At 47.9% G+C, this 26,202-nt stretch overlaps 2 protein-coding genes across 6 annotated transcripts in view; one reads left to right on the top strand and one right to left on the bottom strand.

Annotated features, from left to right (window-relative positions):
• LOC146342382 (solute carrier family 12 member 3-like) overlaps positions 1–9,290 on the top strand; it is a 35,657-nt gene extending 26,367 nt beyond the window's left edge. For all 4 annotated transcript variants that reach the window (XM_084806101.1, XM_084806104.1, XM_084806102.1 and 1 more), the window contains 9 exons: positions 1,657–1,763; positions 2,735–2,817; positions 3,045–3,098; positions 3,501–3,605; positions 4,100–4,211; positions 4,963–5,049; positions 6,622–6,757; positions 7,854–7,921; positions 8,806–9,290. In XM_084806101.1, the coding sequence (XP_084662227.1) occupies positions 1,657–1,763; positions 2,735–2,817; positions 3,045–3,098; positions 3,501–3,605; positions 4,100–4,211; positions 4,963–5,049; positions 6,622–6,757; positions 7,854–7,921; positions 8,806–8,947 (894 nt within the window). In that variant the 3' untranslated portion in view covers positions 8,948–9,290. The remainder of the gene's footprint in view (positions 1–1,656; positions 1,764–2,734; positions 2,818–3,044; positions 3,099–3,500; positions 3,606–4,099; positions 4,212–4,962; positions 5,050–6,621; positions 6,758–7,853; positions 7,922–8,805) is intronic.
• Positions 9,291–9,745: 455 nt separating this feature from the next.
• OSGEP (O-sialoglycoprotein endopeptidase) lies at positions 9,746–26,038 on the bottom strand. 2 transcript variants are annotated; one of them, XM_084806111.1, is made up of 12 exons: positions 25,913–26,038; positions 24,869–24,989; positions 23,649–23,768; positions 21,191–21,366; positions 18,965–19,060; positions 18,127–18,176; positions 13,995–14,073; positions 13,536–13,601; positions 12,916–13,006; positions 12,146–12,221; positions 11,481–11,579; positions 9,746–9,925 (listed from the first exon to the last, which is right to left on the bottom strand). In XM_084806111.1, the coding sequence occupies exons 2-12, from the start codon at positions 24,981–24,983 to the stop codon at positions 9,886–9,888; spliced, it is 1,008 nt and encodes a 335-aa protein (XP_084662237.1). In that variant the 5' UTR covers positions 24,984–24,989; positions 25,913–26,038; the 3' UTR covers positions 9,746–9,885. The 2 variants fall into 2 exon arrangements, with proteins under 2 accessions (XP_084662237.1, XP_084662238.1); XM_084806112.1 differs by lacking the exon at positions 25,913–26,038 and adding an exon at positions 25,164–25,240.
• Between the last annotated feature and the right edge of the window lie 164 nt (positions 26,039–26,202).

Below are 26,202 nucleotides of genomic sequence, written 5' to 3'. Positions count from 1 at the left end.
TTTTCCAGCGTCATAGAATAATACACTTAGCTCTGAGTGTAGCCTTACCACACCCTTCTGCCAACTCCCAGTTGTCTGGAATGTATCCCACTAAGGCATGGGCTTCTTTTACACTGGGTGAGGTTTCCAGGATCATGTTGATGCTGGCTAGGACTTCAAGCCAGGAAGGCATGACTATTGGGCAACTCCATAACATATGCACTAAATAATGGCTTATGGACTCCGACACTGCTCATTCTAGGCTGGTAACTTGGTGCCCAGCTTCTGTCTGTGCTACAGGAAACAAACCATTCTAAGCTCAAGCTGGTCTGGAAACGTCTGTCCTGGAAGTCCCGCCCCCTGATCCAAGATGGATGGGAGTTGTGGGGATGAAGAAAAGGCACTCTTCAGGCTTCTTTACATGGAGCTTTTATCCTGCGATTGAGATGGCTCTCTCTCGGAAATTTGCGGGCTCTTTACATGATGCCGTGAACCTCCAAGCCGTCTTCTGCACTATTGCCCTTTGTTCCGGTTTTACTTAGATCGCAGATAATGAGCTATCAAATTACCCCATTGTGTTCTGCTTCAGTTTCCTCCGTGAAAAGAGTAAAAGTGGCAAGAAGAAGAGCAAGATCAATTAAAGATAATGGAAGAATCAGATATGGGGAGAAGGAGGGGGAAAGGGGCGGGGGGAAAGGAAGCGTGTGAAAAGGAGGCGTTGTGATCCTGCATTTAAAAAGGAAGCAGAAAGCCCCGTTTTAAATGTAGGATTTTAGGCTGGTGTAGAGATGCCCCATGTGTCCCAGGGTGAGGCTGTCATTTAGTGGTCAAGGACATCCTTTGCACACAGAAGGTCTCGTTTTGCAAGGAGCTGCTGGGGCTCAAACTGGGAACCTTCAGCTCTCACAAAGGAAAGCTGGGAAAGACCTTGGAGAGCTGTTGCCTGTCATAGTAGACAATACTATTTATTTGTTTGTTTGTTAGTTAGTCAGTTACATTTTTTACTGCCCAATAGCTGAGGCTCTCTGCGCAATTCACAATTAAAATACATAAAATACAACAAGCCAAGACACAATATAACTTTTAAAAGTGCAAATGTACCATGTAAAACCAAAGTAAAACCCAGCAGCAGTTACAGCCTAGGGAAAGCTTAGATCGAGTTGTCGGTCTCGATGTAATATAGCTCCATGTGTCCACCTTTAGGGGCCCTGTCATCATTCTTTACTTCACATTGGATGCTTTGGCATTCAAAGCACGTTTCGAGGTGGACTTCTTTCTCAGATGAAGCCCTGAGATTATTCCATCCCAGCTGGTCATTCTACAGACTGTAGCTTTAAGAACTGGTGCCTGAGCTTGCGTTTTTCCTCTTCCCGCCCCATCCCCATTTCTTTCTGTGTTGTACCTTTTAGATCATAAGCCTGCAGACAGGGCCTGGCTTCTGCTGATATTGTTAAGCTATTCTAGGAGCCCTTTTGGCTAAAGAGTCGGGTACAAATGCTGTGAACGGAAGAATAAAACGAATAATTAATGATTGGGTGCACATGTGGGACCTGGTTATTGGGGCACATTTGAAACGCTGGCCTCTGTTGGCCAGAACAAGTATTGCTGCCTCGGTTTCGCTTCTTCGCAGCAACTTTCCTTTCTTGGCGACAAGCTAACAGCAGCCTCTCTCTGCAGGTCTCGGGCCTGGGACGCCTCAAACCCAACACTGTGGTTCTGGGTTACAAGCAGAATTGGCAGACCGACTCTCCCCACAATCTGGAGAATTACGTGGGCATAATTCAGTAAGGACTGCATGTGGAGCGAGGAGATGTTAGAAAGGGGAATGAGCGTGAGGGTGGGTGAAACGGTGTCAACCAGGTTTGGACAGAGATGCTGGAAGCTTGTGGAAATGTCAGCTTTAACCTTTAAGGCTGGTGGCCTGTGATCCACCTCACACGCCAAGGCCTCCACAGAAGAAGGTTTTTCGCTTGTCCTTTGTAGCACAAGGCCTGCTTAGTCTGTTACAAAGAAAAGTACCTGAGTGTAAACCAGTTCCAAGGGGGAAAGCTGCAAAAGCATCCCCAGAATCTTGTAGCTGCGTAAAACCTCGCAGACATAAGGATGGATGCTTCCATAAGATGTGGGTGGGCCAGAGGGCACTTGGTCAGATGTGTGAAGTGGTCCTTGCTCTTTGGAAACCCTTTCCCCTTGGCACAGAGGCCTGCTTCCTGTAAAGAACTCACTGGATGGAAGGTACTCTGCATATGTTCAGAGACACCCTCTAGTTACCTTATTAAGTAGGAAAAGAGCACCCTGCCAACTATGTGACACAGTAGTGGCAAGAGAGTTGGATTGGGAGTCGGGAGACCCGGGTTCTAGTCCCCACTCGGCCATGGAAGCTCACTGGGTGACCTTGGGCCAGTCACACACTCTCAGCCCAACCTACCTCACAGGGTTGTTGTTGTGAGGATAAAATGGAGAGGAGGAGGATAATGTAAGCCGCCTTGGGTTCCTTGCAAGAGGAATAAAGGCGGGATATAAATGCAGTAATAATAATAATAATAATAATAATAATAATAATAATAATAATAATAATCTGATGAAGTGGGACAACAATACATTTGTTAATCTCCAAGATGTCATCAGAGTTCTTGTGGTTTTTGCTGCAATAGACTAACACAGCTGCCCTCTGGAAGATTTCAGGATCTCTTTGGAGGGCGTGGATGAACACTGGACGTTAGCCTTCACGGATCTTCCTTTTCCCCCTTTGCAGTGATTCTTTTGACTTCGGCGCTGGAGTCTGTGTGCTCCGGATGCGTGATGGCCTGGATGTGTCGCGGACAGTGAAGGCCCAAGGTGGGTGCTGTCCAGTGAAGGGGCTGGGCCATCAGGAACATGGGAATGCTGGAAGCTATGCCTCTGTCTGGCTCTAGTTTTGGAAGAAGGGAGTGGGTACTCACAGAGCCATGGACAAAAATGGCTGAGGGTTTCAGACCTGGAGGCAGAAACGTGATATATTTTTTCACAAATACACCAAAAAGCACACAGCCCTGATTAACTGTCTCCTCCTCTCCCCACAACAGTGAACTTGGGTTTTGAGGACCCAGAAGCAACACTGAACCGGGACAAGCAGAAGCGTAAGTTTGAGACGGCCTCCAGGGTGGTCTGAAATAGGTAACGCAGCTTAGCTCATCCTTCCCCAACCTGGTGTCCTCCAAAGGTTTTGGACTACGACTCCCAGCATTCCCGACTGTTGGCCATGAGGCTGGGCCTGATGGCAATTGTAGTCCAGCACATCCAGAGAGTATCAGGTTGCAGAAGGCTGGTTTACCATGATGCATTGAAGGGACTAGAGTGGATGGTACCATCACCAGTACGGCACCCCCAAGGGCTTTCTAACCATTTCTCTACTCACGTTGGGTAGGGATTTGAATGAGGCTGTTGCAGCTTCAGAGCTAAGGGGCTTCAAAAATGAGAACTAGAAGCTTGAAACTGATATGGAATCATTGCAAAGACTCGCCTTTTGCTCTTCCCCACAGGTGACGCATTCAAAGTAGTTGGTGCAGACACGCACCTGGAGACTGTGTTCCAGGGCAAGCAGAAGAAGAAAAACATCGACATATATTGGCTCTTCGATGATGGCGGTATGTGCCTTTCCTTCCTAAGTGAAGTTGGCACCCTCTAGAGGAGGGGAAGCCTTGTATCCTCTGGACAGGGATTGACATCAGCACCATAGCATTCAGAAAAAACTAGTGTGTGACATGTGGCTATCTTTATTCTATTATTCATTTGGTTGGTTGGTTGGTTGGTTGGTTGGTTGATTGATTGATTCCCTGCCTTTCTACCCCCCCAAATGGCACTCAAGCACCTATCACTTCTCTTACCAAATTGAAAAGCCACATTTAGGGATTTGGGCTGTGACAGGCAATGGGGGAATCATTAAATCCCCCTGTATCTCCATGGTGCAAGCCCTCTGTGCCTGGCATTAGGATCACCGCTCAGAATGGGTGTGCTCAGAACACACTGGGAGTGATTAGCCTCCCCACAAGAGAGGACTCCCTCCCCACCCCCCAAACCATCAAATGCTGTTCCCACATTTGGGGCCAGCCCCTTTGACTTTCTTCTCCCGTTCCTGCAGGGCTGACCCTCCTCATACCCTACCTCCTCACCCGCCGAAAACGCTGGAGCCGCTGCAAAGTCCGGGTCTTCATCAGCGGGCAGATCGCCAACGCTGAAGAGCACAGAGAAGAGTAAGGGAGCTGGGCTGGAGTTGAAAATAAGTTGCTGCAATGCCGGCGAGTGGGCTGGGGAGCTTCCTTGGAAGCGTAGCAGGGGGTGATCAAGACAATCTCAAGGGGTGGCCATGTTGCATTGAAAGACAGCACTTGGTGTCTGCTGCTGGATTGTCCCAGGCGCCGTGCAGCCCCAAATAGAGTCTTGGGTGTATTCTTGGCCACCCAGAATGAAGACTCCAGCCGTCAGGCAGAATGACCACTGGGGAAGAAGGGAAAAGGCTGTAGCTCAGTGGTAGAGCACCTGCCTTGCATGCAGAAGGCCCCAGGTTCGATCCCTGGCATCTCCAGACAGGTCTGGGAAAGACTCCTGTCTTGAGGCCATGGAGAGCCGCTGCCAGTCACTGGAGACAGACAGTACAGAGCTAAATAGACCAGCAGTCTGCCCAGTATAAGGCAGATTCCCATGGCCGTATATTCCTCTTGAAAAGGGAAAGCCTGGCTATGCTGGCTGGGGCTGATGGGAATTGCAGTCCACTAACATCAGCTGGAGGGCCACGCAGTCCCCGCATGTGATCTAGAAGAACCTCCAAGAGGTTCTTTTTTGCAGTGTAACCACAGCACAGAGGTGTAATTGTGTGCTTAATTATTTTGATAACAACCAGCTGCCCCACCCCCCATCTTCTCCCTAAATGGTTGGTAGTCAGAGAATTGTATGTAGCTTGTTTTCCCCCCCCACAATCTGTTTGTCCTCACCCTTGACCCTCAGGATCCAGTTTTTGTTGAACAAATTCCGCCTGGGCTTCAATGAGGTCGTGGTACTGCCTGAAATCACGTGGAGGCCGGAGGAGACGAGGTGACTGCCCCGGGCTCCCCTTTCATCCCCCATTCCCAGAGATCTTGGTTCCACAGTCCCAGGTCCCCTGTCTCAAATGGACACTCCTTTGTCATTCAGTGTGATCCCCCACCCATGTTACAATTTCAGCTCAGCTGTGCCCATCCAGCAGGATTATGTATTTCTCAGTGGAGCCTGGTGCCTCCGATGTCGATGGGATGGTGCATCCGCTCCAGGTTTCAGTCAGAACCAGCCAGAACTCAGAAGAAGCCTTCCAAAGTGCTGAACCTATTTTGGGGAGCTACCCAAGATGCTCTTTTAGAGTTTTGACTGAATCCTGGAGTGGATTCACCGGCCCACTGACATCGGAGCTACCATCCTCCACTGGTATTTCAGCAACAGTGAGTTGCCCTCAAAATGATATTTGAAATCTGCAGCTGCGGTCCAACTTGCTGTTCTGTGTTCAGATTTTTAAACAGCTGCTTTTCCCAACCTGGCACCCTCCAGCTGTGTTGGACTATGAATCCCATCATGCTGTCTGGGGACAATGGGAGTTGTAGTCCAGCACATTGCCAGTTTGGGGAAGGATGGGATAGAGGGAGAGGATTGGTCAGTAGCCTGCTGGTGTCACTGGCTGCCCTTAGCTGTGCATTGGAGAGCCTTTTCCTTACTGCTCTCCCTGGGGAACAGAGGCATATCAGGGGCTCTTTCCTTAGGTGAAAAGCCACAGATTTTCTCTAATTCAGCCCATTACTTTCACCCTGTGGTGCACATGGGTAATCTTACCCTCTGGACATAATGGTCCAACCTGCCCTTTTAGATGGAACTGCATATGGACTTCACTAACTTCAGAAAGTGCTAAGCCAGCTCTAGCCAGTTTGCTGCCGGAGGCAAAGAGCAAAATGGCTCCCCCTCCCATTCTGCCCACACAAGCCAACTGGACTGGCAGATTAATCTGGCTTCGGCACTGATGGTGGGACAGCATCGTCTACTGCATTTAGAAGCAGCAGGCGAATGCAGGAGGCCCAGAACAGGCTGCATGGCACACAGGTCTCTCCTCCAAAGCTTTGCTGCCACTTCCCAGCAACTGCTGCCTGAGGTGACTGCTTCCCTCTGCCTAACGGTAGGGCCAGTCCTGCTGTGTTTGGAGCCCTCCTGCTCACCCTGCTGTGGGGCCCTATACATCTGCCCTAAAGTTCTGCCCAAGCAGCAGCCCTGCTTTCCCCAGCCTCTCCAAGTTCTGGCAGTACCCATTTGATGAGCCAGTTCAGGAGAAGGGAGACAGAAAAACTTCTTTGATTAAAGACATCGGGAACATTTGTATAAATTATATATCTTCGGTGGCAAGCTAATCAAAGCTATCCACTGCACATTCCTACATTTTGGAAATGATTTGTTTGGCTTTTCTTTGGAGCCTGGGCAGATAGATGGCCTTGAGATCATCTCTCAAAATACTTCCAGGGATGGTGGGCCATGACTGCCCTTTCCACTTTATCCTACAACCCCATATCAGGTTTGAGCCCTCCCTCCTAATTCCCTGTTCCAGGCCCCCTTCCTGCTTGACTTCTTTTTTATCTCCCTCCTGTGTGGCAGTCGCAAAGAATTTGAGGATCTCATAGCCCCGTATCGGCTCAACGAGGGCCAGAAAGTCCCAGAAGCCATGGAAGAGATGAAAAAAGAAGCACCGTGGAAAGTCTCTGACGAAGACCTCAGGCTCTACAAGAAAAAGGTGAGAGTTTTGTGGGTCCTGTTTCCATCTTAAAGGCCGGGGGAAAGAGAGGTACCTGCGCTATTGGATTAAAGATTTTTAAAGGTTTCTGCTCTGGCAGGGGGACCAGGTGTCCTGCTTTACAGAGGACAGTCCTCTAGTTTGGATTGCTGGCGGAGGACAGTCCTCTTGTGTAGGTGTCTTCCATTTGGTGGGCTGTCTAGCTCAAGTTGGGTTTAAAGTCAAAGAACCATAAGGAGGGGAAACGGGGGCCTTCCGGTTGCCCGTCAACAGTTAGCACCCAGACAGCAGACTGAGAAAGCAGGCACCCAGCTCACCTGCTCAGCCTTCCTCACTCCGGTGAGATATGTTGTGTTTCTCCTCAAATAATAATTATTTCTAAATTTGCAAATGCAAGTGCTATGCCAGGTGGTGTCTTCTTTCGTCCTCTTTTTTGGCGATGTGTGAGTTACATTCCGGCCTATTGCCTGTCAGCCTCTTGAATGTGAAAACAGCCATTCTGTCTGCCCTAACTAGCACTGCAGTGCTTGTTCGATTAATCTCTTCAATTAATCAAATTAACAAGACTTTTGATTGACGATAAAGGTGCCCTGATTACCTGGACAAATGTTTTTTAAATTACTGTTTTAAGTTGTTACAACTGTTTTCAAGGATTTATAAAAACTGCAAAGGGTGAATGAACACCACCGTAAAAGATGCATTCCTGCCCCTGCCTTTTGATAATATAGTACACCTTTCCCCAACTTGCTTCTACAATTCCCATCATGGTTGTTGATAATAGTTGCCAGATCACAGCTTGGCGAAAGTACGCATGTACATCTTTTAAAATTCCCCAATGAACTGAGAAGGTGGGAAGAAGTCATGGCGGCTTCATTGCCTGCTTCCTCAGGGTGTTTAAAGATGCACACGTGTTCTTTGGGTTGCAAGCAGGCCATGGTACAGGAGGTTGGGGGCTGGAATAGAAATGGTGAGTGTGGCAAACAGCTGGCTTCCCATTCTGGCTCCAAGGATTAAGGAGTCGAGCAGGTTAAAAGGGTGCAAAAGGGAAGCAACTTCATGCTTCTCTCCTTCTTGTTTTCCAACATGCCCTCTTCAGTCTGAACAGCAAATGTGGCTCCATGAGATACTGCAGGATCACTCCCGCAACGCAGCCCTCATTGTCATGTGAGTCACTCCCCTGTTCTCTTTTAAGAGGTTGGCATCCCCAAGTGGTGACGTGGGAGTGGGGGTTCTTATCCAGTTCTGGGTACCACACTTTAAGAAGGATGCAGACAAACTGGAGCGGGTTCAGAGGAGGGCAATGATCAGGGGACTGGGAACAAAGCCCTATGAAGAGAGACTGAAAGAACTGGGCATGTTTAGCCTTGAGAAGGGAAGACTGAGGGGAGATAGGATAGCGCTTTTAAAGTCCTTGAAAGGTTGTCACAGAGAGGAAGGCCAGGATCTCTTCTCGATCATCCCAGAGTGCAGGACACGGAATAATGGGCTCAAATTACAGGAAGCCAGATTCTGGCTGAACATCAGGGAAAACTTCCTGACTGTTAGAGCAATACGACAATGGAACCAATGACCTAGGGAGGTGGTGGGCTCTCCCACACTGGAGGCATTCAAGGTGAAACTGGACATCCACTTGTCAGGGATGCTTTGACTTGGATCCCTGCATTGAGCAGGGGGTTGGACTTGATGGTCTTGTAGGCCCTTTCCAGCCCTCAGTGTTCTATGATTCTACACACAATTCCCCGTTCCCCTTCCTTTCTGAAATAAATTTCATGCCAGCATGGAGGTGGATGGGATAATGGGATACAGCTATAGCCTGTAAAGAAAACATTACTTTAGCCATGGGAGGGGACCTCTAGTGCTTTCAGACCTGCTGGCTTCTTCCCCTCAGGCCAGATTTGACCTACAGCTGCTGATCCCTATGACTCTGCTGTAAAGCAAAGCAGACATACCATTGAAGCGCTTTATGGATTCTGTAGACACAGGTGACTGCTCGCCATCCCTCAAGAGTGTTTCCCAATTTTCTCTCCACCTGTTCTCCCGTTGTCCAGGAGCCTTCCGGTGGTACGGAAAGGGGCCTGTCCGAGTGCCCTCTACATGGCCTGGCTCGAGATGGTCTCCCAAGGCCTGCACCCACCTGTCGTCTTCATCCGGGGTAACCAGGAGGACGCGCTCACCCTCTACTGCCAGTAGAGAGCACCACTGTATCAAGAGGATACAATGCAAGAGACTATAAAGTGGGGGCGTCACGTTACCACCGAAAAGCCTCAGGGGAACGCTGCCCCCTCCCCTGATTCGGGTCTCCGAGGCAGCAGGGTCCTCGCCGTCTGCGAAAAAAGCCAACAGGCTGTTTTCAAGGGGCAGGAAAAGGGTACGTGTTACAAGGCCATTTTGCAACCGTGTTACATTTCTCCCCTTTGTTTTACTGTGTTGTATCTGACGGACTGATACATACCGTACGGATTTCTCTGGGTTGTGTGTTTAAGTATGAGACTATCTGTAAATATTAAAATTTTAAATATCGTTGTTTAATATCAGGCGCCTGACTCTTGTTTTAAAACCTGTGTTGCAGTTGCCCCACAGTTGCCTTACCACCCTAATGTGTTTGGTACAGCTTTAATACAGTGTTAGTACTAAGGACTAGAAGGTTGAAGCTGATAGACATAATCTTCTCTCTTAGCTGTAATCTCTTATGTAGCAAAGGGTAGAGAAAGGGGAGTTTGGCAGGAAAATTCAAATCAATTGAAAAGGCTATGAATTATTCCCATTTTAGAGAAGGGAAAATGGAGATCCAGTGAATTTCCTAATGTTGAACAAACAGCCCGTTCCCTCTCTACCTACACGCTTATTTTTTTGTTATTTTTTGTTTTGTTGGCCTTCCTGTGTTGCTGAAGGGAGCTAACCTGCAAATCACACATTTGTCTTCCTGAAGAAAGAGAAGGTTGATTCGAGGCCAATGGCTTCGTTAGCCTAGGACAGAAACACTACAGCCCTTCTACAAAAATAATGCACTTTATTCCAGGTGGAATTAGTTTTTCACTGGGATTCTAGAGACCATGATACCCCCCCCCCCTCCAACTTCTGTCTTGGTTTCCTCCAAGATATGGTAGCTTCCATGCAGAGAGAAGGGGTTAATCACGCCACGTCACCTCTACTTCATCTGTACGATACCTGCAGAGGGGGAAAAACATGCACTAAGGGTGCAATCCTGGCTGGGGCATGCTGGCAGTTGTAGGACTCTTTCCTGTCTAAACGTGCATAGGATTGCACTTTAAAGATGTAATCCTATACCCATGTCCGAGAGTAAGCTCCGTTTGGTGCAATGGGGCTTGCTTCTGAGTCAACATCAGTAGGATTGGCTATGTTGGCTGAGAATGATGGGAGTTGTGGTGGCTCAGCTAGGTAATTTTAAACCCTGGATTTTAGACCCTGGACTTACAGGGGGTGGGGAGCTTTAGAGGTGTATTGCTTCAGTTGTGGAGCATGCAACTAACTTTTCTCCCCCGCCCCCTTTCCATGCGTTACAACTGTTTCTACACTGCTAATACGTTAAAACGTTTGCCAACCCCGATATAAAAACAAAGCTCTGGGCATGTGCACTTTTGCATTTTCAGCTCACTGAAATCATAGCACCATCATGACTATGGGAATGAAATGGAGTTTGCTTCTGCTGTCCCAATGCCCTCAACACCTGCTGCTCTTTGGCTGGTCATCTGGGCCTTCCCTGGTCTGCAGGGCCCTAAACACACCACTGGAGCTGTGGTCCAACCCTCCTGGAGAGCACCAGGTTGAGGAAGGCTGGGTTAGATCAATCAACTATAAAAGGTGCCCTGAATAAAGCAACAGATTTCTTTAAAACAATATTTTAATATAATAGTGATATAAATACTGATTAAAAACTTGAAGATGGCAAGCACTATCTTCAGAGACATTTCCCCCTTTCTCTCTCTCTTGGCTACATTAGCGCATACTGATTCAAGCAGAACTGCTGGCTAAGCCTGATTTATTGTAAATGGGCAGTGTAATGGTACACGCAGTTTGTTCATCCCCCATTCTGCGTGAGCAGGTAGAACAAGCCAGGAACAGGAAAGCTTTGTGTGATGTCTGAACCCGGGCTCTTCTGCTGCTGCTCCCGAACAAGCCAGGATTCGTAAGCCGTGTAAGCGTTGGCTTATGAATCCTGGCTTGTTTGGGGGCGACAAACCAGGAGCTTGGGTTTGGACGTCATGTGAAGCTTTCTGCTCCTTGTTTGTTTTACCCGCTTGCACAATGGGAGGAGTGAACAAGCTACGTTGAGCAGCATGTAAGCCAGGCTAAGCCAGCAATTCTGCCAAATTACCACGTGCAGATGCGGCCAATGCCTCTCCCGAGGTAGGGCCTTCTACAATATACGTGCATCATCTAAAAACAAAGAAAGTATGATTTTTTTCCCCCTTCAAGACTGTAGTTTTAACTCATGAGCATATTTGATCAATCAACTAAAACTCATAATTAAGCTTGTTTTAGTGAGGTGACAGCCTTAATAAATTCACTAACCACAAGGGAAGGCTATAGTGCTGCAAATGCAAGATGTGACCCCAACACATACATATCAAATACCACCCCCCACCCCCGCTTCCCCAGTCTGCTTTTGGTTTACACATCAAAGAACAAGCTCCCTGCTCCCTCACCCCTGCATTTGATCTGCTGCAATCCCTGCTTTGCCTGGAAAACATGACATAATCACCTCTGTGTAATCCAAGAATCCTCAAGCGCGGTGACTTGCCCTGATTGGAACATCTCCCAGCCGGCTTGCGCAATCATGGCCCCATTGTCAATACAGAACCTGGGTGCAAAAAGGTAGCGATGAACAATGGTTAGCAAAGTGGTGAGGAGGTGTTGCTGGAGCAGGGGACTCTTGGGTACTTTCCTTTTATTTTGAGTTCTATTCTCTCTCTATAAGATAATAAACAGTAAGGCCCAAAAGCCATGCAATGCAATAAGTACAGCCTGTGACACTGCACTGAAGCTTTACGTTGAAATAACATGCACAACAGCATTAACTGGCACAAACACAATCTTCCTAGCTTGCTATGCTTATTTAACACCTACAGCAAACCCTTGTCTCAGTCAAGGCCCAGATAAATAGAATCAAACTTACTCAACCTACACTTCATGCATCTGATGATGGGCTCAAGTCCACGGAAGATTCTACCACAATGAGTGTTAGGCTTTCAGATGCCATAAGACTTAATTGTGTTTGCTGTCAACACAGTTCTCTTACTGGAAACTGCATTAACATATTTGTGAATTTGAAGGCAACTATACAATACCCTTCTCTTGAAGATCCATGAAAGTCTTAAGTCTGAGACGGTCTTGGGAGGAAGGCAAAATGGGTGGATGGAATCTTACCTCTCATCTGTAGCAAAGAGTTTTGCTCCTCTCTCCTTGCACATGATCTCCATCATTTCCTGCAGCCGCTCATTACCTGGAGGGGTGGTGTACAGTGAATACACGCTAGCAGATCATCTAGTTCAAAACACATTAGGTGAAAGCAAAGAGACATTCCAGATACGCAAATACATCTTTGTACGTTCTGCATCCACTCACCAGCTCACCCCGCAACTGGGAAAGATTGTAAGTTGGGGGTGGGGGGGGTCAATCTGGTTTCGGGAAAGATCATAACTCTCCCACCCACAGCTTGGCTCTCCCTAGCAAACTCAGCCTCCCCCTTTAACATCACATCCACAAACGTTCTGTCTTCTGGAGAATGACCCCAACCCGCCCGTTCCCCACGTACAATTGCTCTGAAGGCGTGGGATGTGGGTTGAGATATACAGAGGGAAGTCTCTGAATTGAAAAGAGGGGAATACAGAACTGAAAAACAAATGTTCTGGAAGTATTTGGGGTTGGATGGGATGTAGATGAGAAAATAAGATTTTGAAGGGAACAGCAGGAAGTGGGGATGGGAAGGAATTGGAGCGGTGTCACTCGGGGGAGGATGGAAAGCAGTTCTGAGAATGTGCTGTGAGCAATGAAAAGGAAGCGCGGGGTGTAGCTGGAGCTGTTGTATAGCTCAAATTCTTTTGAAAACTTGTTTGTGGAAGAGTGTGGTGGGCAGCAGAGATGGAAGACTAAAACGGCAGAGGCTTCCATCCTTCTTCCCTGACTGGTGCACTTACAGCCAACGCCGCCCACAATCAGTGCCTCGTGGGAGCCAGTATGTGCCATGGCCCGTTCTGTGATCTCCACTAGCATAGCAAAGACAGTCTCCTGGAGGGAAAATAAAAAAAATCAAACCAACTATTACAAGGTATCTTTTTGATTCTCACTTGTAGCCCCATTTTTTTAGCTAGAGATCAGTGCCCACTGCCACACCCACCCACAGGTTCTATCCTGTGTCTATACATAAAAGGTATACGGGGATGGAGACCTTTTGTAGTTGCTAGGCAACCTCACAGTGCCGCTAACAGGAAAGGAGACCTATCAGCAATTTCTTGACTGTGGCTGACAGCCTAAGGCAGGGGCACTAAACCCCTTTCAGACAAAGGGCCTGATACCATTTTGGAGAAGCTCTTGGGGGCCGCATTCCAGTGGTGGGCGGAGCTGACGGCAAAATAGGGTGGGGCCAAAATGCCGACAACACCACAATATGTTAGCTTATAGCTCTGGCGGCCAGTACCTGAGCCTCAGGAGAGGCATTTCAACCTTTTGTAGAATGGGGGGAAAACAGCACGAACACTGGGAAACTGGTTCGGGCAGGCCAGCCCCGTTGCGGACCTTGGCCCGGTTGGTTCCTTACCTGTAGGGAGAAGCAGAGGTCCTCTGGGGTACAGTCCTTTGCGGCTAGCATTCTGTGTGCCACTTCCTGCAACAGGAGAGAAGGAAAGTGAATACGTTTGCCAACTTTTTTCTTTCTTTCCCGGCAAGGCTAATGTGCGTCTTCGAACAGAAGAAGAGCCCTGCTGGATCAGACCAAAGACCAATCTAGTCCAGCATTCTGTTCCCACAGTGGCCAACCAGACGCCTCTGGGAAGCCCACAAGCAGCACATGACTGCAATAACATCCTCCAAATAGCATTTATAGCAGGGAAAAGTTCAGCCAGGTGAAACTTCCTGCCTTGGAACAGTTGAGGGGAAAAAAGTTCCCCCTGTTGAATTTCTGCCTGTTGTGCTGCAGCAGTTAAGGACAAATTGCGGGGGGGAGAGAATAAAGGTGGCAACCTCTGGGGGCACAGAAGAGAATAGGATTTGATCATACCTCTATATGGGATAAGATCCCGGAGAAAGACACGTCCATGCCTTTCACTGTATAGGGAAGCTCAACCAGCTTTTGGCCTCTGTGAAGGAAGGAGATGGCATTTAATCCCCCCTCTCCCACACCAGGGCTGTATTGCAGAATTTGATCACCCTGGAATAACAGCTTGATTGTATGACTGTATCTGGAGAGAGACTAGTTATAATTATACACTTCTCGTTTGGATTACTGCTGTGGGGCTGCCTTTGACAATGGTCCGGAAACTTCAGCTGGTCCAAACTAGGACAGGTGAGATTGGTAACGGGGACTGGCCTATATGATCATATTATGCCGGTGTTTCATGATCTGCACTGGCTTCCAGTCCATTTCCGGGCTGAATTCAAATTGCTGGCATTAACCTTTAAAACCCTAAAGCACTTGGGGGCAGGTTACCTGAAGCATAATCTCCTCCCATATAGACCTGCCCAGACCTTAAGACTATCTTCAGAGACACTTTTCCAGGTACCCTGGCCAAATGAGGTGAGGCAGATGGCTATATAAGAGAGGGCCTTTTCAGTGGTGGCACCCCATTTGTGAAACACGCTCTCCAGAGAGGCTTGCCTGGCTCCTACGTTATGGCCTTTCCCAGGCTTTTCAGTCATTCAGGTTTTTGAAAACAGTTAGTACTTTTTAGATCTAGCATTGCTGCTGAGTTTTACTTCAGTTTTATTCCGTTTTAAACTTTGAGGTTTTTACATTCTGTGTTTATTTTGCATGGGTATTTAAAGTTATATTTTGTGAACTGCCCAGAGAGCTTTGGCTATTGGGCAGCATAGATATATAATCAATAAAAACAGGAACAGTGCAGCAAAATAAAATGAACCTTCTTCACAATGTGAACACTGATCTCGAGAAAGCTTCACAGTGGGAGAATAAAAGGGTTTTCCCTGTTAGAAATGACCACATGAACTAATCTTCATGTTATTATTTACTTATCTAGCAACATCTATATGCATGGAGCTTTACAAAGTACAGGAGGAGAGATCACTGCCTCAGTGGGCTTGCCCTTTATAATCGCAGCTTCATTTAGTGAAATATGTATTATGTACAAAAGTTGAAAATATGGAGGAGGTATTTGCAGAAAGCTCAGAACCCAGAAGGAACCTATGAGGCTGGGCTTTTACTGATTGAGACTTGGGTAGGATGGCAATTGTGCCCCAGATGGGATACTTTTCCTTCTGTATTTATTAGCAATTCCTTGTCCTTTTCCTCTCTGCAACTTATTTATTTATTTATTTAATTTCATTTCTATACCGCCCAATAGCCAAAGCTCTCTGGGCGGTTCACAAAAACTAAAACCAAACAACACACAATAAAACAATTTAAAATATATAGAACATTAAAACCACAATATAACAATACAACCACAATAAAACCTAGCAGCAGTACAGGAGTTTAAAATACAGATTTAAAACAGCAAAGATAAAAATTTAGAAAGCTAAAATGCCTGGGAAAATAAAAAGGTCTTCACCTGGCGCCGAAAGGAGTACAATGTAGGCGCCAGGCGAACCTCACTAGGGAGCTCATTCCAGAGCCGGGGTGCCACAACAGAAAAAGCCCTCCTCCTAGTAGCCACCCGCCTCACTTCCTTTGGCAGGGGCTCACGGAGAAGGGCCGCTGATGATGATCTTAAGGTCCGGGCAGGCACATATGGGAGGAGGCGATCCTTCAGGTAACCTGGCCCCAAGCCGTTAAGGGCTTTGAATGTTAACACCAGCACTTTGAATCGGGCCCAGAAATGGACCGGCAGCCAGTGCAGCTGGAAAAGTACTGGCGTAATATGAGCTCGCAGGCCAGTCCCTGTTAACAATCTTGCTGCCCTAGTTTGGACCAGCTGAAGTTTCCGGACCGTTTTCAAAGGCAGCCCCATGTATAACGCATTGCAGTAATCCAGACGAGAAGTTATCAGAGCATGGATAACTGTAGCTAGGCTATCTCTGTCCAGATAAGGGCGTAGTTGGTATACCAGCCTAAGCTGATAAAAAGTGCTCCGTGCCACTGAGTTCACCTGTGCCTCAAGTGACAGTTCTGGATCCAAGAGCACCCCCAAACTACGAACCTGATCCTTTAGGGGGAGTGCAACCCCCTCCAGAACAGGTTGAATATCACCTAGCCGGGCAGACGAACCACCCACTAACAGTACCTCCGTCTTGTCTGGATTGAGTTTCAGTTTATTGGCCCTCATCCAGTCCATTACCGTGCCCAGGCACTGGTTCAGAACAGCCACTGCCTCACCTGGTTTTGATGAGAACGAGAGGTAGAGCTGGGTGTCATCCGCATATTGATGGCACCTCAGCCCACACCTCCGGATAACCTCCCCCAGCGGTTTCATGTAGATGTTAAACAGCATGGGGGATAGAATAGAGCCCTGTGGAACCCCATGGCACAATTGCCATGGCACAGAGCAATAATCCCCCAGCACCACCTTCTGGAATCGGCCATCCAAGTAGGAGCGGAACCACTGTAGTGCAGTGCCTCCAACTCCCAACCCAGACAACCTATCCAGAAGGATACCATGGTCGATGGTATCGAAAGCCGCTGAGAGGTCCAGGAGAATCAACAGGGTCGCACTCCCCCTGTCCCTCTCCCGGCAGAGGTCATCCCACAGGGCGACCAAGGCAGTTTCCGTTCCAAAACCAGGCCTGAAGCCCGATTGAAATGGATCTAGATAATCCGTTTCATTCAAGAGTGCCTGGAGCTGTCCTGCAACCACCCGCTCAAGCACCTTGCCCAGGAAGGGGATGTTGGCCACTGGCCTATAATTGTTAACATCCTCTGGGTCCAGGTTAGGCTTTTTCAGGAGTGGTCTAATTACTGCCTCTTTTAAAGCGGCAGGCACCACTCCCTCTCTCAAGGAGGAATTTACAACCTCCTGGACCCAGCCGGACAACCCCTCCTTGTTTGATTTAATAAGCCATGAAGGGCAAGGGTCAAGCACAAAAGTGGTCGATCGGACTTGGCCAAGCACCTTGTCCGCATCCTCAGGCCTCAGTAACTGAAACTCATCCAATAAAACTGGACCAGACGGTGCTCTGAATGCCTCTACCAATGGAACTGCATTAATCGTGGTGTCCAATTCATGACGAATCTGAGCGACTTTATCCTCAAAGTGCCGCGCAAACTCGTCACAGCGTGCTACCGAGGGTTCCACCGTCTCTCTCCCTGGCCCAGAATGTAACAGGCCGCGAACCACTCGGAAAAGCTCCACCGGGCGACACTGAGAAGATGCAATGCTGGTGGAAAAGAACTGTCTCTTTGCCACCCTCACCGCCACAGAGTAGGCTCGATAGTGGGCTCTTACCTGTGTTCGGTCAGACTCAGCACAAGTTTTCCTCCACCTGCATTCTAGCCGTCTCCCCTCTTGCTTCATTGCCCTCAGCTCAGGTGTATACCAAGGAGCTGGCCGGGCTCTGCTCAGAGGGAGAGGGCGCTTGGGTGCGATCGTGTCAACCGCCCGAGTCATCTCTGCATTCCACAGAGCGACCTGGGCTTCGACAGGAGCACCAGCCATACCAGCAGGAAAATCCCCCAGAGCCCTCTGGAATCCATCGGAATCCATTAATCTCCGGGGGCGGACCATTTTAATAGGTCCCCCACCCTTGCAGAGGGGAAAGGCCGCCAGAAGTCTAAACCTCAGCAGGAAGTGATCTGACCATGACAAAGGGACAGATGTTAATTCCTCCACTTTCAGATCACCATCCTCCTGCCCAGTCGAGAAAACCAGATCAAGCGTGTGTCCTTTTATATGCGTTGGGCCGATGACATGTTGGGACAGCCCCATGGTTGTCATGGCGGCCATGAAGTCCTGAGCCGCCCCGGATACAGCGGCCTCGGCATGGAAGTTGAGATCCCCCAGAACCATCATCCTGGGGGTCCTCAACACCAAGTCCGAGACCACCTCCGTCAGCTCAGGCAGGGAGTCCGATGGGCAGCGGGGTGGGCGGTACTTTTGGGCATTTGCCACTTTGCCCAACATATTGAGCATTTTGCCCCAAACTGGGGCAGGGAGGAAGAACCAAGCAGCCCAATGCAAGTAAAGTAGCTATTGCAAATCAAGCACCAATTATGCAAAATTTGTGTTTTTGTCATTACTCACTTCTTGGCCATTTGTTCAATGTTGTAGCCCGGGCTGGGATCGTTTGAAATCTAAGCCAAGAAATGTAACAGAGCTATCAGAATTCCATATGGCCTCCATAGACATCAGCACCCTTCCTCTCATCACAAAAGCAACGAAATCAACCATTTGGGATGTTTTTCAGATCCTGGCTACATACAACACTCATCTCATGAGGGTAGTCCCACTAAGTGAGAATCTATCTACTGAAAAAGGAAGAAAAAGATGGAGGAGACAGAGGTCACATGGAAAAGATACTGCCTTTCCCCTTCTGTTATCTCTTTCCTCGGTGGCTAATGTTCTCCTCCCCTTCTCAACTCCTAAGGAAAGTTAGCTGTCAAGGAGAGAGAACTACCAAGAAATAAAAACAGGAGAGGCAGTCAACAGCTTCTCCTTCACTGTGTGTGTGTGTGTGTGTGTGTGTGTGTGTGTGAGTGAGAGAGAGAGAGAGTTCCCCCAAGCCTGTGATACCTTCGCCTTGTGCATAAATGGTACCATCTTGGCTACATAAAGAGCCACACTCCGAGAATGAATTCGCTGTTAGCATAGGATATTCATCCTACTCCTACAACCATGCGATCAATTCCCTAGGAAGGCAATCACAGAGAAAGCAGGCTCCTGGTGAACCAATTTCAGCAGTCTGCGGTTCGGAGCCTTGATCTGACTGGAAGATGGCACTCCTAAAACTAAACTCACAAGCACTGCAACAGTCCATCCCAAACCTATGCATGGTTACTCAGAGGGAATCCCTGCTGAGTTCAAAGGGGGCTTCCTCGCAAGGAAGAAGAATGGCAGCCCTCGTCTCTTCTCAGCTGCTCACCTTCAGCACCCGGGCAAAACGGTCCAGGCAGTTCCCCACAGCAATGTCAATGGTTTCCCCAAATATACGATATCGGCGCTCAGAGTATGCAATGACCTGGGGGAGCGGGGGAGAAGACAGGCAACATTAAAACACTCGTGCTGCTTATGTTCTGTACCATAGGGCCAGTTGGGGTTTTTTTAAAAACAGACTGAGGAAGGAATTCCACTCATTGCCACCCCATAGCAGCCTGCCCCACAAACAGCTGAGGTTCGGTATACCATCACCTCTATGCACGCAGCTGTAGCTGGCCATAGCACAGGCCCTTAAAACCACCCTGGTTGCCTAACAACCACTAACCTCAAGCTAAGGCCTTCATGTAAGGAAGCAAGGACCAAGGCTCCATAAATCCACCCAACTACTCTCCAGTGGCAAGCGCTCCTCTCCCTTCTGGCAAGTGCTCCCACCTCCGTCTCATGCGCCTAGTAGAGAAGATTGTTCCCTCCCCCGAGTTCTCTGTGAATTTAGGTGAATTTTGTTTTCTCCTTCACACCAGGCTTCTGTGGAAGGTGTCTGCAGTGAGGCGCTGCACACAGCTTTGGCAAAAAAAAACCCAGTGTGGGGACAGAGAGAAAGCGTCCCTCCTCTGTCGGTGCAAACCACAGGACCTGGGGAAAGGGGGAGGGAGGCAGTGGTGACTACAAATAATGGCTAGCTAGTAGGCCAAGCTGAATTTTGTGGCCTCCTAAGCAGGGACTGACCCGCAAGACCAGGGTTGTTGAGCCTCTTTCAGTGCGAGGAATGAATTTTGGAGAAGCTCCGCCAAGCTGCTGTGTGCCGGCCACCAGGGAATCCCTGCATATTGCAAAGGGTTCTGGGAACAGAGGGGAACATTCTAGAGCAGGGGTACTGAACCTCTTTCAGCTCAGGGCCGAATTCCATTTCAGAGAAGCTCTCAGGGGCCGTATTCCCGTGCTGGGCGAGGCCAAAGGCAAAACGCATAGGGCGAAGATAGCATAAATACCAGCATATTGTAGCTTAAAGCCCTTGCCGCCAGTAACTAGGCCTTAGGAGAGGCATTTCAACCTCCTGGAATGGGGAAAAGGGTGGTGTACAAAGCAGATAAGCAACCAAAATCCCAGAGTGCCATCAAATCTAAAAACAGCAGATTAAAAATAGCAGCAAAAATTCAATCATCAGGGGATACAAATTTTAAAAAAAAGTCCAGTGGGGGGAAAAAAGGTGTATACCAGCTGCTGAAAAGACATCAGGCAAACCTCCCTGAGGAGAGTATTCCGGCCATGGGCACCATGACTGAGAAGGCCATAGTCATCACCTTCCTTGTTTCGGAAGGGCACCCAGAGGTGAGCCTCTGATGACACAGACGGATCCATATGAAGATAAGCAGTCCTTTTACATGGTGAGACACAGAAGCCTACGTGGTGGTACCGTGCAAGTGGAGCTGTGTGGCAAAGAATGAGATACAAGAGGTCCTCTTTAAAAATTGTGATGCTGTATTTTTACTGTGTAAATTATGGGCGCAGTGGTATATGTGTCCAGTGAAGACTGCAAAGATCCACCAGGGGTATTCCGAGATGTGCTGGAAATGTAATAAAGAGAGGGGGGATTTTTACCGTGATTGGTGTCAGTGTAGACAGACAAAGAGATATCAGCAATGAGCATTAGAAACAGTAAATAAATTTCGGGGAGGAAAGTTACCGCTTGACCCTAAGTTGTTGTTTTTTTTAATTAACAAACGTTAAAGGACTGGTAGGTAATGCTATGGAAATACTCCTTTATCACATGATTGTTTCTGCTAGGGTAGGAGATGCAAAGCATTGGAAAACTAATCAAATCCCAGGAATTAGAGAGTGGTATATTAAGCTATGGGATTTTGCAGTTTGAAATAAATTAACTAGGAATATTAGAAGCAGTCAGAGAAGGAGGTCTTATGCTAACTTTGAGCAACCATGGAAGTGGTTTGGAAAATTTAAACTTTTAAAACATCTGCCCAAAATAATTGTTATGCTGCAGTGTCCAAAACATAATGGGACTCCAGGGGGAGAACTGTGAAATGGCCAGAAAGATCCTTCACCACAAAAAGGATTAAAGGGGGCTCGGCAGCAACCACCACAGAACAAGATTTTTTAAGATATGCTGTTCTGCAGGAACAACGAAGAGGGCCGGAACGCCAGTGACTCTAAGCAGGAGAAAGGCTATGGGATGGAGCATCGTCTTTTTACCCACCTGAGTGTTTCCACCACTGACGTACAACACCGTTGGGTTCTGGGCACCGGTCACTAGCCGCCCCATCTCAATGTGCCCCACACAGTGATTCACACCCAGCAGAGGCTTCCTCCACAACTGAGCCACTGTCCGGGCTACAATAGCCACGGTCACCAGTGGGGCACCCATGCCTGGACCTGAATGAGGTGGGGGGGAAAAAGATGCTTAAGCAGGAGAACAAGTAATTCTAACTTGGAGACTGTAACCATTTCCTTGCTGTGTCTCCAGTTTTCAGAATTCCCAGGAATTTTACACATTTTCAAAGGTTTTACAATTTGCACAAATTCCTGCACAAGTTGTGCAAATTACAGCCGAATTTGCACAAATTACGGCTGAATTTGCACAAATCCACCTGGAATTTGCGCAAATTGCAGAACCTCCCCCACCAAATGCACTAAACAATTCCCAGAGTTCGGGGAACAATCCGCAGCTCGGCTCACAGTCACAAACCAAGTCATACATGCTGTGCAGCTCCATCAAGCCAAAAAAGAACCGGATTTCCCAGCAATGGACATCCCTAGTCCTGGAGTCTGTTTACAACAGTGGTCAGCCAGTGGAAAGTTCACAAGCGCAGAATGAGAACATATCTTGGTGGTCATGTAGTCCTCCCCCTTGCAAAATTCAGGATCTGCTATGAATTTTGCATAGCAGGGAGGTTGAACTTCTTTCAGCTGAATTCTATTTCGGAGAAGCTCTTGGGGGCTGCATACCATACCACTAAATTACAGCATCCTTGACAGATAGCCATCCAGCCTCTGCTTAAATACTTCCAGCAAAGGGAAGATCACCCCCTCCAGGGCAGTTTATTTCGTTGTCGAACATCTCTTACCATTTAGAACAGGGGGCCCCAACGTGGCACCATTGCTACCTCCAATGGCACCTGCAAATGGGTTCTCAACGTGCTGCCTCCAGTGGCACCTGCAAATTTCTTTTTTTTAATTCCAATTTTTAAAAAATATACATACATGGGTTTGTATGAAATGCATACAGCTTTCAAACAATTATACATGGGCTGCAACAAAAGTGGACCAAATATCCACATCAGTATCCATTTGAAGGTGACGTCTACGTGCCACCCTTTCGAAAGCATTGTAAGGTCCTCAATCCATTGCATTATGGGAAGTGAGTGTTTATCCTTCCAATGTTGTAATATCAGTCTTTCGGCTGTCAAAAGGGTGCAAAGTATCCATTTACGCTGACCACTTGTTGATTCCCATGAAGCAGGCAAATAATTTAAGAGTGTGCGCACATCAGTGAATATTAAAGGCTGTTCCAGTACAAAATGTTTCTGTATAATAACCTCCCGGCAAGAAGAAGCAACTACTGGACATTGCCAACACATACGTTTAAAAGAAGCATTACCTGTACTGCATTGCCAGCAATTAGCTGAATTAGAGAAACCCTTATTAAAGAGAAGTTGCAGTATCCAACAGACATGAAGCAAACGTTTTTGCTGAATAAGATGCAGCCTAAAGTCCATAGACGTGAAAGGTAGACGCCAAAGCGGTGATACGCTGATTAGGCATTTTGTGCTGGTGCCCACAGCAGTATCTCAAATTCCCAAATGTGCCCCAGCAATCCAAAAAGGTTGGGGACCCCTGTTTTCGAAGTTTTTCCTAATGTTTAGCCAAAATCTGTGTCCCTGCAATTTTCTGCCCGTTGGCTCTAGCCCCTCTGGCACAACAGAGAGCCAGCCTGCTCCATCTTCTGCAAGCCTGACAGCCCTTTCGACACTTGGAAGACAGCAGGGCACGAAGATAACGGTCACTCTCCACTTGCTATTCAGAGGTACGTGTCCCCTGGATTTCGGAGGCTCCATTCAAGGTTATTGAAACAAATAGCCACTGGTGGACGTGTGAATCCATCTCATCCCTTTTAAAATCCATCTCTAAGCTAACTGTAGCAAACTCCATCAATTCATTATACATTGTCTGAAAAGGTACAGTTCTTCTTTTGTCCAGTATCTGCTGCCAATTAATGTTACTGGATGATTTCAAGTTCTAGGATTAATTAGAGATCGAGGATACTTTTTCTCTTGTAATCTTCTCCCTTCTTACCAATCTTTCATCTAAACTAGATATAACGGAAAAGTTGGCTTTATTTTGCCTTGCAACAAGAACGTGTATGCTAAAATTTCTTTCCAGCATATGAAAACAATTATTTTATTGACTGACTGGGCACATGTTGATTCTGCTTATCTGATCAGGGTTCTTATGTATTGACCTTGGATTTTATTTTGTACTGATATTAGTTTTTGTGAGGGCTTATAGCCAAATAAATAAAGCGTTCTTGCTCTTAAAAGAACTGGGCGGGGGTGTGTGTGTGTCCACCAGCCTGTACATCTCCTTAAAGAATCTGAAATGGTGGCTTCACACCAAGCACTGTTCCTTCTCTTTAAGAGGGCACCCAAAGGACTCACCTTTAGTAAATGCCACAGCATCAATTTCCTGTGGCTTCAGTCCAGCCTCGCGCAGTGCCTCCTGCAGGACAGCAAGGACACAAGAGCGGTGGTGACGTGCCGTGTCACTTGGTAGGAAACCTAGAATGGGACAAAAGAGCAGAGAGACATGGAAAATGGGGGCGGTATCCAACTGGGTCATCCCATTAGTGCAAATCATGTTGCGCTAGTGGAAACTAGGTCCTGGACTAAGGCCAAGAGAAGAATCCAACTAAAGTTACATTTGCGCAAGCAACAGAAAGATTCCGCTCCACTAGCACTATTTGAGTTTGCAGAATGTCACTGTTGGATACTGCCTTAGAAAAGGTAAATGCTAAAGGCAGATCTCTTAAGCAGAGCTGCATGTCCTCAAGATATACATCTCTCTCTCTCTCTCTCTCTCTCTCTCTCCCTCTCTCTCTCTCACACACACACACACACACAGACATACCCCAGTGGCCTAAGTTCTGAACCAATAGAAGCTCAATTCCACAGCCTTAATAAATTATGTAAATTCACAATCCACGATCAGTATACACTGTGCAAGTTGGAAAGATCTGCTTGATTTTTAATGAATTTTTACGCAGAATTCTCTTCCGCGATTCAATCATTTGGGGCCACGTTTGCCAAAGAGGAAGGGTGACAGAGTGCCAACTTGCAAGTTCTATGCTTGTGAGGTATACCTCTGGAGACATGGAAGACATGCTGTGGGCAAAAGCCTGGAGAAACTGGAAGGGTAGGAGGAATACACTCTGGCCTGTCTGTCTTCATGTCTGCATGAAGATATTAATGGGCACAGAACTCAGCTTCCTGCAAATCAGAGCTTCCATTTTTGAAAAAAGTGCAAAGTTTCTAGACCTTCTGATTGGGAAGCAACGCTTAAAAGCGTATGAGCAACACCTGCTGAAATCTTTGAAGGAGAGAGGATTTTGAGGGAATGGAGGCTGGGGTTTCATTGCCCTGAATAACAACTTGTTCCATCCCACAACTAGGAAAACCAGAATAAATTATGTAAAAAAAGAAAAAAAAAAAGGGAAAGGAAATCACGCAGAGATGCTCAATTTGCACGAGGTGCTGCACGTCCAGCTTCTCTTAGCACGGAATTTGGTCTGAACATGGAACGTTACATCATTTTAGCATGGAGTACACATTTCCCTGTGTACTTAAATCAGACGTATAAAAGCGATGCACAGGATAGTTACCCTGCCCCGGAGGGGTGACATATGTTCGCCGGGGGTTGCTCAGCACCTCTCCATCCCGCACGATCCCTATGCCAATCTTGTTGGCGCTGCCCTCGAAGCCTATCACCACGGGCATTGCCTCCTAGAACACCAGAGAGAGGGAAAGAGGTTTGATTCCCTTGCAGAGACAGAATGCCACCTTCTACCCTATGAAGATCAAGATCAAGTTGCTATGCTCCGCTATAATAAATCTAGAACTACCGCCATCCCCTAGTTCTGCATTTACATGGATCAGAACCAACCCATCACCACTTACCCCTAATAACAGTCATTAAGTTGACAGATAGGGGATTAAATCTACTTATTTTGCCACACCGATGGCCGTGCAGAACAGGGTGGCTACAGAGCAGCAAGTTTACGTTAGTCTGTCCTGCAATATTTTTCTTCTCTTTTTCCATCCAGGCTTTAACCTAGGAAGCCAAGACATCTGGGTCCTATTCAGGAGAAAAACAAGTGGGTGTTGCAGCCATCGCAGAAGGAGCAGCTGAAAGGCAGGACCGATCCCATGCGTGGGCGAGGAGGGACGTCGCACTGGAGGGATCCAGTGCGTGCGTGGATCCCTGGCTTCTACTATCACTATGCAACGTTGGGTGGCATCCAGCGTTAGTCCTACTTTAGTCCCATTGAAATGAAAGGGACTTGAGACCCATTCAATTCAGTGGGTTTAGCCAAGGTAGGACTAACACTGGACACGACCCATTTGCTGAGTGCAGCGTGCAAGGCGCTGCACAATACACAGAGAAGTGCCGCAGCCGGGATACCGATTACACTGGGGTGGCCGCCTCCTATTCTGCGGGGGGCGGGGGGGGAGGATTGTCTAGGGTGGCCTTCCCCAGCTGGACACCCTCCAGATGCTTTTGACTTCGGCTTCCATCATCCCTGACCACTGGGCATTCAGGCTGGGGCTTATGGGAGCTGTAGTCCAAAACATCTGGAGAGCATCTCTCGGCTGCTTTTCAAGATCCGCCTCCACCAGCTTTGCTGCTTTGGGAAACTTCCGCTCACCTGCCCGCGGCGGCGATGATGATAACGATAGGAAAGGAGAGAAATAAGAATTTGGAAGAAGGAAACCCACAGCGGAGGAAGAGGCGCGCTGCGCCGACTCCCGCTCCCCCCCCCCCGCTTCTCGATAGGAGGGGGGAAGGGGGCGCTCTAGAGATAGAAAAAGAGCGGCGCTACACACAGCCACCACTTCCGATTAGCATTCGACCGCCGCCATGTGCGGGGGAGGCTCCTAACCCCGGGGGAGGCCCAAAAGAGACATTTAGGGAGCAATCCTGCGCAAGTTCAGACAA

This window comes from Heloderma suspectum, chromosome 6 (assembly GCF_057233095.1).
Source record: "Heloderma suspectum isolate Gila_16-S chromosome 6, 16-S_ref, whole genome shotgun sequence".
Classification (NCBI taxonomy): domain Eukaryota; kingdom Metazoa; phylum Chordata; class Lepidosauria; order Squamata; family Helodermatidae; genus Heloderma; species Heloderma suspectum.
Note: the sequence above shows the minus strand (reverse complement) of the source record. Positions and strands in the feature narration are given on the sequence as shown.